This window comes from Sphaerodactylus townsendi, linkage group LG01 (genome assembly GCF_021028975.2).
Source record: "Sphaerodactylus townsendi isolate TG3544 linkage group LG01, MPM_Stown_v2.3, whole genome shotgun sequence".
NCBI classification, from domain to species: Eukaryota; Metazoa; Chordata; class Lepidosauria; order Squamata; family Sphaerodactylidae; genus Sphaerodactylus; species Sphaerodactylus townsendi.
The window spans coordinates 15897519-15914174 of NC_059425.1; the positions used below are offsets into that span (position 1 = coordinate 15897519).

The window sequence follows — 16656 nt, forward strand, 5'->3', positions numbered from 1 at the left end:
GCCAACTCAGAAAGGGCTTCTTTGCAGTTTGTCGAAAAGGAAAACGTACGGTGGTGTGAGCCACATCCGCGAACATGGAAACTTTGTCCCTAACTGGCAATGTGTGGGAGCAGGCAAGGAAAACGTTCCTTGCGCATGCGCAGAGGTGCTGCAGCTTCAGCTGTCTTGGATAAGGTTGCCCCTTTTATGTTTTCGCACCTCAAGCCTGGAGTCTATCAGAAGGATTAATGTTTACATTGCAGTTTGCCCTGGGAAAGGATTGTGCATCTTTCTCTGCAATCTAAAAGGCCCAGATTTCACCAGGGTGCACCTGGGTTAAGAAATATCTGGAGATTTTGGGGCTGCAACTTGGGAAGGGTGAAGTTGGGGAGGAAAATAACTTTAATGGGGTATAATGTCATAAAGCCCGCCTTCCGAAGCAGCCATTTTCTCCAGCTGCCAATTGGAAGCTGGAAACCCTATGCATAACCTGGATCTTGTCCTAGTGTAACCCCCATGCTCAGAATGGGTTGACCCAGTAAGGGGTGGAGACTCAAAGCAGCAAGAGGCTGCAGACCTCATGTAGTTTGGAGGAGACAAGGCTACCAGACTTGGACCTTGGTTTGAATAAGCCCTTAACACCTTGTTCAAGGGTTTCTTTTTGTGGTTGTAATGGGTGAGAGTTCTCCTGGAAACCTTCATCATGTTGAATCCTGTTCACCTTGGAGTCTTCAGGAGCCAACCCACTTGCAAAGAAGAATTGGACTTGGCAATATCAGTAGACTGTAAATATAAGGACTTGAAAATGCAACCTGAACAGGACCTTGAAATGTGATGTTAAATGTTGATGTTATATGTTATATGTTAAGAAAGTAAACCATTTTGTTTTTAAAATTTGTTGTTGCAAACTCATTCCAAGTTCTGCCCCACAGAACCCACAAGCTGAGGTTACACTAGCACCAACTGATTCTGCTTTAGCTGGCTCCTCTTTGTGGGATGTACCTTGAAGTTTACACACACAGATTTCCTGAATTGAATCTAGCCATTCCCAAAGGGGCCAAGATGCCTCCCTCTGAGGCACACCCAGAAATCCACTGCAATAGCCGGGTACGCCCCAAATTTAAACAGAGGCAACCATGTCCCAGACGCAAACACAGGATACACACCTACAGAAAACAAATATGGACACACCTTGGGGGTGGGGAGGACACACGTGGCGCAGTGTGGAAGTAATAGAGGAGTTTGCATAAATGCAACCTCAGGCTCACTTGTGCGCTCAGGCAGTGACTTTCCGGCAAGTTCTTTAAAGATAGCAAGGCCCTACGTTTTCCAAACAACACTTTTCACAGGGCAAGGAAAGGCCCCTTCCGCACCTGCAGAATAATGCACTTTCAATCCACTGTTCACAATTGGATTTTGCTGTTCCGCACAGTAAAAGCCAGCTGCAAAGTGCATTGAAAGTGGATTGAAAGTGTATTATTCTGCAGGTGCGAAAGGAGCCAAAGGGCAGAGAAACTCGGTTTGTAAGCCCGGTGATCACTTCTCTGGTTCTGCAACAAAAAATGTACAATCCTCCCCTCTGGACCTAGGGATCTTTTTAGTCTGAATCTGAAGGGAGAGTAGGGTTGCCTAACACTAGGCAGAGCTTGGAGAGCTCCCAGAATTATAACTAATCTCCAGACAGTTTGCCTGAAGAATACTAGAACCAGGGGGCATTCATTGAAAGTGCTGGGGGGAAGAATTAGGACTAATAAAAGGCAACACTTCTTCACACAACGTGCGATTGGTGTTTGGAATATGCTGCCACAGGAGGTGGTGATGGCCACTAACCTGGATAGCTTTAAAAAGGGCTTGGACAGATTGATGGAGGAGAAGTTGATGTATGGCTCCCAATCTTGATCCTCCTTGATCTGAGATTGCAAATGCCTTAGCAGACCAGGTGCTCGGGAGCAGCAGCAGCCGCAGAAGGCCATTGCTTTCACATCCTGCACGTGAGCTCCCAAAGGCATCTGGTGGGCCACTGCGAGTAGCAGAGTGCTGGACTAGATGGACTCTGGTCTGATCCAGCAGGCTCGTTCTTATGTTCTTCTGTAATGGCTGGAGGGTGGACTCTATGGCATAATACCGCACTGAGATTCCTTACCCTCCGCAAACCCTCTCCTCCCCAGGTTCTGCACGTAATCTCCAGGAATTTCCCAACCTGGAGTTGGGATATCAAGCCACATCCCAGCAAGCAGATCCCTAGTCAAGCCATCATGGCCGAACTCCCTGGCCTACAAATGCACTCCCCACCCTCAGGGGCTTCCCCTGAGTCACTTGATAGCGCTCATCGGGGTTTAGATTACAAAATTAACGTGTGGGGAGGCAGGGAGGTTCTTGCTGCCCATCCATCCTCAGTAGTCCATTTGTCAGGGACAGCACCTAATGATTGAGAGAACCAGACCCTGGCCATATAAAACCTGACAGCAATTGTATCTAGACGATTGAGATGTCTTCATGTCAATGTAACTGCTTTTTAGAAGAAGAAGAAGAAGAAGAAGAAGAAGAAGAAGAAGAAGAAGAAGAAGAAGAAGAAGAAGAAGAAGAGGAGGAGGAGGAGGAGGAGGAGGAGGAGTTTGGATTTATATCCCCCCTTTCTCTCCTGCAGGAGACTCAAAGGGGCTGACAATCTCCTTGCCCTTCCCCCCTCACAACAAACACCCTGCGAGGTGGGTGGGGCTGAGAGAGCTCTGAAAAGCTGTGACTGGCCCAAGGTCACCCAGCTGGCGTGTGTGGGAGTGTACAGGCTAATCTGAATTCCCCAGATGAGCCTCCACTGCTCAGGTGGCAGAGCTGGGAATCAAACCCGGTTCCTCCAGATTAGATACACGAGCTCTTAACCTCCTACGCCACTGCTGCTCCTCTGCCTGTTAAACGTAACAATTAGGTTAATTGATTATTCTTTCCTCGATCTTCCTTTCCCGATTTCACAAGCTTGGTAGATAACTTGGCTTATTCCCGACACCTTCCACTCCCATGGGGAGCAGGATATTTCCGTCGCTTTGTGGGGGGAGGTCAGGTGACTTTATCTCTTTCTGTCGCTGACCTTGGGGCACGTTTAGGCTCCACAGTAATTCTCGCATCCTTTGGGGAAACGGGGAGGGGTATTTCTGGATAAAGAGGGGTGCGAAAGCAGGGTCCAGCAGATCTGGCTTCTTGCAAGCTGGGTGCTTACTTTTCCAACAATCTCTTCTGATCAACAGTCCACAGCCTGTTTATTGTTTCAAGGTTTGAGACCTAACCCCCATGTCCTCTTGTGGTTTTCTGAAAACTATCAATGGCCTCAGTGGGTACAGCACGAGCTAGTACACAAGAGGCCACAGCATCTCCATCTAGAAAAGGATCAGGTCATAGGGAGAGGTGGGATCCAGCAGGTTCTCACAGGTTCCCGAGAGTAGGTTACTAATTATTTGTGTGTGCCGAGAGGGGGTTACTAATTGGTGATTTTGCCACGTGATTTTTGCCTGAGTTATGCCCCTCCTCTCAGCAGTAGTGCACAGAACTTGAAGCAGTCTAGCAGGAGGTGCACTGGCGTGCATGGCAGCCTGCGCCTGCATGCATTCGTTTCCCGCCCAAGGACCGGCGCAGTGGCTATGTCCTTGCCACAGCCCCGCCCAGGAATGCCCCGCCCAGGAATGCCTGACCACGCCCCCGTCGTGCCCCGCCCAGCCCCATTGGCGCTACACCACAGTTTGAATCCCACCACCATGGGAACCTGTTACTAAAATTTTTGGATCCCACCACTGGTCATAGGTGATGTGAAAACCTTGGCATAAGGTACTGGAGAGCCACTGCCAGTCTGAGCAAACCACCTGTTTCCAATGTAGTGCCTCAACGCGCCAGGGCACCTATCAACCTCTTTCCCGGTGCCTGGCAAGTGTTTTTAGAAAATGGACGAGGCCAAGGTTTCCAATTGGCTGTGCAGATTTTTAAAAAAACGTTGCTTTATCAAAAGCTCAAGGATCTTTGCTGTGTGGTTGAAGGCTGGTGTGTCAGCCATTTTGTGACTGGCTCTGGCCATTTTGCGGCAGCCATTTTGTGAAGGCACCCACCATGCTGCATCAGAATTCTAAAGGTGCCTGCAGGCCCAAAACGGTTGGGGATGGCCGGAATATGTGTGCGTGATTGTGCCCACGATTCAGTCCTGGTTTATTTGCAGAGATTGCCCGAATGGCACCCTACGGCCACACGCAGCAGTGGCGTAGGAGGTTAAGAGCTCATGTATCTAAACTGGAGGAACCGGGTTTGATTCCCAGCCCTGCCGCCTGAGGTGTGGGGGCTTATCTGGGGAATTCAGATTAGCCTGTACACTCCCACGCACGCCAGCTGGGTGACCTTGGGCTAGTCACGGCTTCTCGGAGCTCTCTCAGCCCCACCTACCTCACAGGGTGTTTGTTGTGAGGGGGGAAGGGCAAGGAGATTGTAAGCCCTTTTGTGTTTCCTACAGGAGAGAAAGGGGGGATATAAATCCAAACTCTTCTTCTTCTTCTTAAACACAGCTATTTCTGAAGCACCTCCAGGGCAAGTGGGGACTCTACCAAATCTGCTATTTCTTCAACAGAGGCTGATCTCTCCGGCAACAGGATCCAAACTGACCCACATCTACCCTCTTCCTGAAGTTTGCAGCCACAAGAGTAACAAGGCATACGTGGGAACGTGGCAACTCGAGGCCCAGTCTGACCAGCACGCCTTAAGCAAGCAATTGGGGAAAAGATGCCTGCAAGGCAAAAAATCTCGAGTAACGCTCGCCTGCTGCAGCAGCCGCTTATTCAAACCCAGGGAGAGGTCTTGGCCGGAAGCCGCGCTGCTCTGTTAACAAAAGCTCTTGTTCCCAGGGAAGCAGAGGCTGGAGTTATGCTAACACAGGATTAACCTCGGAGGAGGAGAATGTTGCTTCTGGACGCCCCGAGGGCCTCACGGAGGAAAAGCGCCCCACGAGGAGTTGGGCCCTGATGTTTGCTCTGGGGACCCAACAGCCCTTGGAGGCCAAAAAACAATTAAGAACACTTGTTAGGGGGACGGGCTTTTTCCTTCCCTACATACTGCCACCAGGCAGCTGCAACACTCGGTTGTTAGCTCCAACTTGGAACCAGTCCTCCTGCCCACAAGCAATGCAGTGCTTCTGTGTACCTTTCCAATGTCTACTTTACTATGATCTTTTCATCCCTGGCCGGACAACCTGGGTTGGCCCAATCTCAAAAGCTAAGCAGGGTCAGTCCCGGCTGGTACTTGACCGGAGACCACCAAGGAAGTCCAGCAAGCTGGCATAAGTCAATGGCAACTTGGATGCTACTGAGAAACAGCCACTTCCTCAAGTCCTGTGGTTCTTCTGAGATCTACTATGATCTCTCTGGTGGCTGCTGTGTGGAGAGGAAAATCTGGATTTTCCTTGTTCCACTGACATTAGCATAAATTTGTCATGTTCTAGCCCCCCCACTCAACTATTTTCTGCCCAGGCTTTTTCTGTTAATCATTGCAATAGTAATCTAAACTTTTCTGCCATCAATTTGCATCCAACCATATAGGACCCTGTAGGGTTTTCAAGGCAAGAGATAACCAGAGGTGGTTTGCCATTGTTTGAATCTGCATAGATCCCGTAGCGTTTTCGAGGCAAAAGACATTCCGAGGTGGTTTGCCTGTTTTTCTCCATGTAGCAACCCTGGACTTCAATCGTGGTCTCCTATCCAAGTACTAAAGAGGGCTAACAAGGTTGAGTTAAACTGGGCCATGGAGGTCAGGGCTTATTTCTATATGCAATCCTTAAGGAGCAGCAGTGGCATAGTGGTTAAGAGCAGGTGTAGTCTAATCTGGAGGAACTGGGTTTGATTCCTGATCTGCCGCCTGAGCTGTGGAGGCTTATCTGGGGAACTAGATTAGCCTGTGCACTCCAACACATGCCAGCTGGGTGACCTTGGGCTAGTCACAGTTCTTCAGAGATCTCTCAGCCCCACCCACCTCCCAGGGTGTTTGTTGTGAGGGGGAAGGGAAAGCCTCTTTGAGTCTCCTTGCAGGAGAGAAAGGGGGGATACAAATCCAACTTTTCTTCTTCTTAACACCACCAATGAATTTTATTTCTAACTTTATAATCCCGGTAAAGACAAATAAAATCAACATGGTGTAGTGGTGAAGGTGTCGGACTAGGATCTGGGTTCAAATCCCCACTGTGCCTTGGAAACTGGCTGGGTGTTACCTTGGCTTAATCACACACTCTCAGCTTAGACCCAGGCAAATATTTGGATGGGAGACTTCCAAGGAATATCAGAAAGAAACAATGGCAAACCACTCCTGCCTTGAAAACCCTACAGCAGTGGTGGCGAACCTATGGCATGGGTGCCGGAGGTGGCACCCAGAGCCCTCTTTGTGGGCACGCATAGAGCCCCCCCCCCCCCCCACAATATCTGGCTAGCCTGGGCCACTGGGCTCGATTATTAGCATTAAACCTAAGACCCAGTTTTGGGGAAGCAGTGTAGGTAACCCTGTTAAGCGCTGTTAAACCCCACTGATTTTCATGTGAAGAACTAAAGCGTGATTCTTTACCTGGGAGTAAGCTCGGTTGCTGGCAATGGGGGCTTGCTTCTGAGTAGAAGAAGAAGAAGGAGTTTGGATTTATATCCCCCCCTTTCTCTCCTGCAGGAGACTCAAAGGGGCTGACAATCTCCTTGCCCTTCCCCCCTCACAACAAACATCCTGTGAGACAGGTGGGGCTGAGAGAGCTCCGAGAAGCTGTGACTAGCCCAAGGTCACCCAGCTGGCGTGTGTGGGAGTGTACAGGCTAATCTGAATTCCCCAGATAAGCCTCCACAGCTCAGGCGGCAGAGCTGGGAATCAAACCCGGTTCCTCCAGATTAGATAAACGAGCTCTTAACCTCCTACGCCACTCCTACGACCCTCCTAGGGTCGTGATTCACCCATTGGAAGAGTTGCACGGTTGCTTCAAAGCAAAGTCACTGACTACCACCAAGTTTACTCCCGCATGCCTCAGAGCAACCATTTTTAAAAAAACTAAAACCTCAGTATTCAGGTTAAATTGCTGTGTTGGCACTTTGCGATAAATAAGTGGGTTTTGGGTTGCAATTTGGGCACTCCGTCTCGAAAAGGTTCGCCCTCACTGCCCTACAGGGTTACTATAAGTCAGCTGTAACTTGACAAAAAAGATGGGGACCCCACCAAAGCAATTTTTAATATCTTTAGAGGCCCCAGATCCTGCAAACGGCTCTGAACAATCCTCATCTCCCGACACAGCCCTCTGCACCCAGGCAGCAGACAGAATACACACACAGTTATAAACAAGGATTGAGCAATCTTTATTCCTTATCAAAGGCCTTAAGACAAGAACACATTCCACACTCAAGAATGCCACGTGACATTAAGAGTTCAGGGTAACAGCTGTGCCTTTGCCCCAAGAGGGGGAGAGGAGAGCACCCCCTTCCCTGCCCGCCCCCAAGCACGAGGGATCCAGGTGGTGCTCAGGCATCCAAAGGCCGGAATTCCACAGGGCTGACCAATGAGAAAAAACTGGCAAAGAGGACTGGGCGTGTGAGACAGTGGAACAGAGCCAGCCGCGAACCTGAAGGCAACTCAACAGTCAAGACAGCTGATCGGTTAAATTCCTTTTCGCTGACAACCCACCCCCCAAAAGCAGCTTTTTAAAAAGGGAAGATTTGAACCTAGCACCGAAAGGGTATCAAACTTTTTCGCTTCTGACATCTTGCCGGTCAGGTGACCCTCCCAATCCAGGGTGGTGTCCAATAACTGCCCCGCCTCACTTAATAGCTTTGCATTTGACGAGAGGGTTAGCCAAGACGGTCTGCATTCCAAAATCAGATTCTAGAGATAAGATGCTAATTTGCCAGCTGGGGGGCAGGGGTGGGGGGGTGTTAACCTGGAGTCTAGAGAAGGCAACTGTTTTGGTCCCAAAACTTGTTAAAACAGGGAGCTGTGCTAGAGAGGCAGATGCTGGAATGTGAGCCGAAGGTTTGGAATGCCCCGTGAAAAGAGGTATTTGGTCTTTAGAAGAACCATTTTGGAATTACCGGTGGATTTGAGGGAGGGGGGGGGAAGGAAGGTGTTTCCTTGGTCCAAGCATGTTTGGTCAGAGGCACAAAAGAAAACCTGTGGTTTAAAATACACCAAGAAAAAAAAGATCTTGGGCCAGAGGTTCACTCCAGTTGAAAATGCCAAAAAAAATATGGAATTTGGTAAGAGGAAATTAAGAGCAGCAAATGGGCACATTCTGGCAATTGTGAGTAGAGGGAAACAGGTACCGGGGAAACCACATCAACCCACCCCACCGCCACCCCATTTAAGGCTTCTGGAGAGATGTTAGGAGGCCAAGGACTTATTGAGGGGCGGAGGGGCTCAAAGGATCTGGCGCGGCATCCCGTAACCCGTCATGCCTGCCTGAGAGGCGCCCCGGTTTGTGCCCATCTGCAGGCCAATGACGCTCTGCCCTTCTTTGAGCTTGTCATCCGAGAAAGCGCGACGGTTCTCTTGGGATTTCCTGAAGAAACAAAAAGGGGAGGGGGAGGGAGGAACAGGGATGAGTGTTTATCCTTCTTGCAAACCAGGATTACGAAAAAAAACACCCCAAATCCCACCAAATCCTGCAAGAGTTCTATGCCAGTGGTGGCGAACCTATGGCACGGGTGCCAGAGGTGGCACTCAGAGCCCTCTCTGTGGGCACGCGCGCACAGAGTTCCTCATGTAGGGAGAGCGGAAAATCACCCCACACACTCATATATCTAGGCTGGCCTTGCTTCTGAGTAAACCCTAGGGTTGTGATTCACCCATTCGGAGCGTTGCACAGTTGCTTCGCCAAGCTGACTCCCGAATAACGTACACCTTGGAGCAAACCGTTTTTTCTGAACTAAAACCTCAGTATTCAGGTTAAATTGCTGTGTTGGTACTTTGCGATAAATAAGTGGGTTTTGGGTTGCAATTTGGGCACTCTGTCTCGAAAAGGTTCACCATCACTGTTCTATGCCAAGCTGATCGGGCAGAGTCGGCTGACATTTACATCATTCCTAATCTGGTTCAGAAAATTTCCTAGAAAATTCCGGCAGTTATTAGAGACAAGAATATGGACAATTTTTTCAAAGACTGGAAATCCTTTGCAGACTACCTACTGAAAACATATTCAGAGAAACGACGGCGGGATTCGAGAATTAAACGAAAACAGCATATTGGATTAAGACAACTTTATAAGGAGGACTAAAAGTGAAAAAAATGTAGATGTTAATTATAAGCACGGAGTTAGAATTATGCTTGGATTCTTAGTGAGGTAGCTGGAAGTCACCATATGTGTAGGTGTCTGTGTAGATCAGCCATTCTCAACCAGGGTTCCGTGGTACCCTGGGGTGCCATGAGCATGTCCCAGGGATACCGCGGCAACACTACCGCCCCCCCCCCCCTCATTTTTGTGGTGTCTCCCACCGGCGCCAGCAAGGACATGGAGCTGGCCCATGGGGCAGGGCCTGCCACAAGGTCAGCAGCCACCACCACCCCCAGTGCTACCCTTCACCCTGGGAGGGGAAGGTGGGGTGTGTGGCAAGCAGGGGCAATGGGAGGGGAAGGTGGAGGGTGGCAGCAGGGGTACCGTACCGTGAGATATGAAGAGTGAGGTCAAGGGTACCCTGACCTTGAAAAGGTTGGAAAACACTGTTGTATATATTTTTTCTTCTTTTCCATTTAGTATTACTATTATAGGGGAGAGGGGGACTAGATTGGGATTTTTCCTTTATCTTTCTATGTGTTATTCAGATGTGTATAATAAATAAAAATTCTCAAGCATAAGAAAATTTCCTAGAAAATTCCTACAGATTCTTGGCCAGAAAATTCCCAAGAGATTGGAGATGAATTCTGGGGAAAGTGGATGTAACACCATAGAGTCCACCCTTCACAGAAGCCATTTTCTCCAGGGGAACGGACGGAGATCAGCTGTAATTACAGGAGATCTTCAGGCCTTACCTGAGGTTAGCCACTCTAGGGATCCAATAGCCACAGAGGGGTTCTTATTCAGTGGGTTAAACTAAGGAATCCCTTCTGCTAACCTAATGGGAACTCCTGAGCAACTTTCCAATGAAAAAATTGGCTTGAGCGCCACTTTAGTATAAAGCAACTGAAAAAGCCAAGCAAGACCCCAGTTTCTAGTCTCTGCTGAATGTTTACTCCATAGCCCAACCCAATGGAAATTACACTGAAGAAGGCTCACAGCAATTGCTGTCTACTTTTCTGATGAAGTCTTGTTATATGTGTCCCAAATCAAAAAACAATATACCACGTTTCCCCAAAAATAAGACAGGGTCTTATATTAAATTTTACACCGAAAGATGCATTAGAGCTTGTTTTCAGGGTAGGGCTTATTTTAGGGGAAATACGGTATCTTCACAATTCGTTAAGGCGAGCTCTCAGCAACCCCATCAGGTGTGATGCAAGCTGCATCTTCATTGGCAGGGAGGACACTGGTGGATCACACCATCCTGATCTGTAACTGCTGGTAGGGCTTATTTTTGGACCAGGGCTTATATTTTAAGCCTCCTCCAAAAATCCTGAAAAATCATGACAGGGCTTATTTTCGGGGTAGGACTTATTTTCGGGGAAACACGGTAGCAGTACCACAAGATACCGGAAATACAGATCCTAATAACACTGATAAAAATCCTGTGTGGTACAAAGCAAAGGTCCTGTGTAATACGATGGAAGTCCACTAAGTTAACCAGAGCCCACATGTGTATTGGTCTCGAACAAGCTTCAAGGCTAGTGTACTGGTCTCGAACAAGCTTCAAGGCTAGTGGAGCATAAATTCAATATGTCCGCGCTTCCAAAATGTACAAAAGTTTGTACAAACGGCAATGATTTGAAACCACGGCAATGATTTGAAAACTGCTGCAAAATGTCCTTCAACTGAAAAAGCTAAGCAAAAAGTTCTCCGGTTTCTAGTCTTTGCTCTGCTGAATGTCTACTAGGTAGCCCAGCCAAACCTAGCCCTTTATGAACAATGGGGCAGGAGCACTGGCCTACCTCACAGGGCTGTCCCAAGCACAGCCCCCTGAGGTCATTATAGTAGTCTTCTGTTTACACAACTAGCCTTCCCAGGATTTGCAGCTACAGAACTGCCTGATGTGATAACTGTGCCGTTCTCCTGGATATCTAGCTCAGCAAGCCCAAAGCCAGTTCAACATGCGACAGTGAAGAATTCAGATGGCGCAAAAGCACATGCGCCAGCATTTACTTTGGGAACCAGTTGGGGTCTCCAGCGAAGAATTCGTCCCCTTTCGCGACCGCCAAACCTCCCAGGTTCATCAGTGTCCTCTGCACACAGGCCATGTTTTTACCTGGGGGAGAGAGGTGCAGACAGATGAGAGCTCATCCACGTGCTACTGCAGCACAGTAGCCCAACAGCATCTATGAAAGGCCTGCCAGTTCATACTGACGTCCAGTATCCCAATTCCCACAGCCAGCTACATAGATGCCCTGGAAGAGAGGCATGCAGGCTAAGACTCTCCTTAGCTAAAGGGCATGATATATCTCAAACAAAAAACTATTTACATGAATATAAGCAGAGGTGGGATCCAGTAGGTTCTCACCAGTTCCCGAGAGTGGGTTACTAATTATTTGTGTGTGCCGACAAGGGGTTACTAATTGGGTCTGCTTTTCCATCTCCACGCCCTCGCCTCCCCGAGAGGCATACTGCCTTTGAACGTGAAGGTTCCATATAGCAATTGCGACTAATAATGTCACTCCCTGAGCTGGGTTAATCCCTTTCAGGTACTGCAACTCATTGATTCTCAGCCTTTCGTACCTTTTATCTCACCAGTCTCTTATCAAAGAACCTGTGTGTTTCACCATTGCTGTGTTCAGATTTGTGAGTTGGGGCATTTTCTATAATGTGATGATGATTTAGAAATGACCTGGTGCAAAAATAATTTTGGGGGGGTTGTGGTGGAGTGGCTGCCCATGGGGGGGGGGGCATCCAACTCAGGTTTTGCCCAGGGCTCAGGTTTGCCTAGGTATGCCTCTGCCCCCTTTGCTGAGTGGGGGCTGGCGAGGGAACCTGCTACTAAAATGTTTGGATCCCACCACTGAATGTAAGGTAAGTATACAATAAACATGGAGCTAGCTAACCCCCGGGTTGGGTTATGCCTCGTAAACACCTTCTATGGCCCCATAAACATTAAGACCTTGCAATAAATTCTCAAGGATTAAAGCAAAAAGATTGTCCTCTCGTTTAGAGCAGGTGGTCGGGATTTGAGAAGGACATTTGTTTGAGATATATCAGTGTAAGGGCATAAAAATTATTGCTGTAGTAAAAAAAAAATCATTGTGAAGGTATTATACCCACGTGGTTGTTAAGTACCTAAAAAAACAGTGTTTCACAGTACTTGAGCCTTAAAGGTACAGGATACCTTAAAGTACCTTAAAGGTACAGAATTTTGATTGCCTACAGATAACCTCCCAGGTAGCTGAAGTTCTCCAGGGATTACAACTGTTCTCCAGGCAACTGATCAGTTCACCTGGAGAAAATGGCATCACGTTGGAGGGTGGACCCTATGGCATCACAGCCTGCTGAGATCCCTCCCCCAATCTCACCCTTGTCAAGCTCCACCTCCTCCCCCCCAAAAAAAATCTCCAGGTATTTCCCAACTCGAAACTGGCAACCCTACTCCCACCCCAGTCAACTAGAAAGGAATCGTAGCTTACGGGGACATTTCACAGCAAGGAAAGAGCCCAGCAAGATTATTTGAGCCCCCCCCCCCCCCCCCCGCCCTTCAGCACCCCCACAACCCCGAGAATAAGATCTCAACTTGAGCTCTGATGATGCGCCAGGAGCCGGAACGGACTCATAAGCTAATGCAGCTAACCCCCCTGGAATTCCTTGAGTGGCTTCAACTTGCCCTATGAGATGACCATACCTTCCCAGAGGTCCACCGTCTGGAAGATGTCCGTGGCGAGGATGCCGTAGCGTTCAGCTGCTCGCAAGAACTGGGAGATTTGCTCCATCTGTTTGAAGGCCATGGGGGAAGACTGGATCTTGGCCACGGCGGGTTGCCCCTTGGGGTACAGGCTGTTGATCAGCTTACACAGCACCTGGACAGGAAAAATCAGGTTGCAACTGCAATTTGTTACTGTGTCCCACAGTAGTGGCGTAGTGGTAAAGAGCAGGTGCACTCTAATCTGGGGAACCGGGTTTGATTCCCCGCTCTGCCACCTGAGCTGCGGAGGCTTATCTGGGGGACTAGATAAGCCTGTGCACTCCCACACACGCCAGCTGGGTGACCTTGGGTGAGTCATAGTTCTTTGGAGCTCTCTCAGCCTCACCTACCTCACAGGGTGTTTGTTGTGGTGGAGGGGGGGGGAGAAAAAGACGTTTGTCAGCCCCTTTGAGGCTCCTTACAGGAGAGAAAGAGGGGGTCTAAATCCAAACTCTTCTTCTTCTTGCTACACCCCTTTCGAAAATGTAAGCTCCTTGGGGCAATGACCATGTCACCTGGCAATCTGAAAAGCCACAACGGTCAAACAGGCCTGTGTGCACTTTGCATCAAAATTAGATCGCCCCAGGACAAGGCTGGAAGTTTTTAAAAAATTATCATTTTGTTTTCTTAAAATTAACATTCATTGTAACGTATAAAGTAACCTGCGAAGCTTCCTTACATCTGTAAGGAATGTCCACACTTGCAACTTTCCAATTAGAGCTTTCAAGTCTAAATAAAATCTAAATATGACATTTTATTCTTGTACACATGACCCTGGTTAATCGTCTTTTTGTTTATGTAATCCAAAAAAAAAAAAAAAAGGGAGACGGTCGGCTACCAAACTGGAAGTTGGATTAGGTTTCTAGTCCTCATGGCTAAGTGTGCACAGACACTGGTTTCGAAGTTTCACTGGGCGAAAAGGCCACTCATTACTCACCTGTGTCTCCTAAAAAAGCTAGTAAAAAGGCTGAGCTTCTGACCTGGGGGACTGAAATCACTTTCCTTGGTACGTACAAAACATATTTTGTGCAGTAGCTCTGCTCAAACAGGCTCTGCTGGTTACCAAACCTGGGTTCGGTTCTGGACGGCTTTAACTGGCCTGATTTCATCAGATCTTGGAAGCTAACCAGGGTTAGCTGTGGCCAGTACTTGGTTGGGAAATGAACAATGAAACCAAAGTTGCTATCACAGAGGCAAGCCACCTCTGTCCAGCTTTTGGCTTGAAAACCCTACGGGGTTGCCCTAAGTTAGTTGCAAGGTCGTGGCATTTCCCCCCCACCCCCCAGCTGTTCAAAGAAAGAGAGGAATATGTATTGTCGGAGGCTTTCACGGCCAGAATCACTGGGGTGCTGTGTGGTTTCCGGGCTGTATGGCCGTGTTCTAGCAGCATTCTCTCCTGACGTTTCGCCTGCATCTGTGGCTGGCATCTTCAGAGGAAGTTGGATTAGGAGAGAATGCTGCTAGAACACGGCCATACAGCCCGGAAACCACACAGCACCCAAGAGAGGAATACATATACATAAACCTGTCTTTCAGCCCCTCCAAAAGTCCCTTGATTTCACACTTGGTAAAATTTAAGATGAGCCCCCATGCACAAAGTTAAACGGTAATTCGTGGCTAGCCCTTCGCAATTAGTAAAGAGAAATCTTACCGTGCCATCTTTCAGCCACTTCTGGAATTCATCCTTGCCCGGCTGAGGCTGCCCGACCTCTGGGCCACACTGGGCTACGATCCACTGGATCAAGATCTGCTCCAGTTCAGGGTCGTACTGTCTGTCGATCTTCTGCTGAACCTCTCGGCTGAGTCCGTAGGCGGGCCCTCTGTTTGCCATGGTGCGTGTGGATGCCTGTAGAAGTGATGCTAGAGATACACAGAGAGGTGCGGTTAGACAGCCTGCGATTCTGGAAGCTGCACAGCAACAACAGAGACCTAGACAGGTCCAAAAATCATCACCTGCGAGATCAATCCGTTGGCCCCCAACCCAACGGTATGCTTGCTGAGACCCAAACCATGTGCACCAACGTCACATTTCCTGGGACCACCTCTGGAAGCCCGGGTACCTGAGCGTATGTCATCGTAACACATTCAGAATCCAGCTACTGGAACTCTTAGCTCCTCCTCTTCTTGTGCCCAAGATCTCTCCCTACACCAGTGTGGTCTAGCGGTTAAGAGTAGGTAGATTCTAATCAGGAGAACCAGGTTTGATTCCCCACCTGAGTGGTGGAGGATTATCTGGTGAACCAGATGTGTTTCCACACTGCTACATTCCTGCTGGGTGACCCTGGGCTAGTCACAGTTCTCTCAAAACTCTCAGCCCCACCTACCTCACAAAGTGTCTGTCATGGGGAGAGGAAGGGAAAGGAGTTTGTCAGCCACCTTGAGTCTCCTTGCAGGAGAGAAAGGTGGAGTATAAATCCAGACTATTCTTCTCTGCCTGAAGGGGATTTCCAACCAGATATCAAGGGCCGGACCTAGAACATTCCTTGCATAAAGGCAGACGGTCCGATCCTGAATTAGGCCACTCTCCGTACAAGAGGGACGCATCTCTCTTTTTAATTTTGTCATCAAGTCAGAGTTGACGTGCAGCCACCCCATGAGAGTTTCAAGGCAAGGGACGTTCAGAGGTGGTTTTGCCATTGCCTTCCCCCACATCACGCCCCCTGGTATTCCCAGGGGAGGGGGTCTCCCATTCAAATATTTGCCTGGGTCGAAGCCAAAAGTCTGCGACTGGCCCAAGGTCATCCAGCAAGTTTCCATGGCAGAGTGGGGATTTGAACCTGTGTGTTCTCAGACCCTTGTCTGACCCCTTCACCACACTGGCTCTCATGTCCTTTCGCTAATCCATTTTTCCCTCTTGCTGCACAAGACTGGCTCTCAAAGCAATGTGTGGCCGTGAAAAAAACAGTGATAGCAGCTCCATGAGAGGATTTTTAGCAATATCTCTGACTAATTACGGCAGAACGGGGGGGGGGGGAGGAGCAGGGGGGCAGATACTGCTGCTGTTGCCTCAGGAACCAGTAACTGGAAGGAGTCCCTTCGCCTGCCCCCGCCACATAGCCTAGAGTCCTAGACGCTTAAGAGTAACGTGGTTGCAGTCTGGCCCACGGCTGCTTGCTCTTCTCCGCATTCTTCTCTCCTGCTCTCCTGGAGGCCGAGAGAAGCCCGTTCAAAGCTAGCTCAAGCTTGGTTGGTTCCAGCATTGAACTGTGGGCTCTGCAGATGGTAACTGCAGCTCGACCTGGCCGGGTGCAGCTTTCTACTGCTGGCCCTTCCTCCAAAGTCCACGCGGCTTCAGAGATGGAGCCGGCAGTATAAGGCTGAGCACAGCCAGACTGTTAGGATTCGCAAGTGTCCGTCACGATTCAGATATGAAGGGGTGAACTATGTGCATGCTAATGAGATACTGAGGTCAGAGTTTATTGCCAGTTCATTGATTAAGCTATTGGTCAGCTAACCTCCCATTGCCTATGTGAGACTATTTTTATTTTATTTTATTTTTATTTATGTTTCAATTTATTATACCGCCCCATCCCCGGAGGGCTCTGGGCGGTGTACAGCACAATACCTATCATATACAAGTAAAATAACTAAAACCATTAAAAGCAGCAATAGAAAAGACTAAGTATAAAGACTAAAATTAACTTGCGACTAGTCGCGTAGACAGAGG

General features: G+C 48.8%; 1 protein-coding gene across 3 annotated transcripts in view; it reads right to left on the reverse strand.

Annotated features, from left to right (window-relative positions):
- Positions 1-7298: 7298 nt before the first annotated feature.
- TAGLN2 (transgelin 2) overlaps positions 7299-16656 on the reverse strand; it is a 37519-nt gene continuing 28161 nt past the window's right edge. For all 3 annotated transcript variants that reach the window (XM_048511771.1, XM_048511790.1, XM_048511780.1), the window contains exons 2-5: positions 14641-14849; positions 12930-13104; positions 11249-11351; positions 7299-8518 (exon numbers count right to left, since the gene is read on the reverse strand). In XM_048511771.1, the coding sequence (XP_048367728.1) occupies positions 8377-8518; positions 11249-11351; positions 12930-13104; positions 14641-14820 (600 nt within the window). In that variant the 5' untranslated portion in view covers positions 14821-14849 and the 3' untranslated portion in view covers positions 7299-8376. The remainder of the gene's footprint in view (positions 8519-11248; positions 11352-12929; positions 13105-14640; positions 14850-16656) is intronic.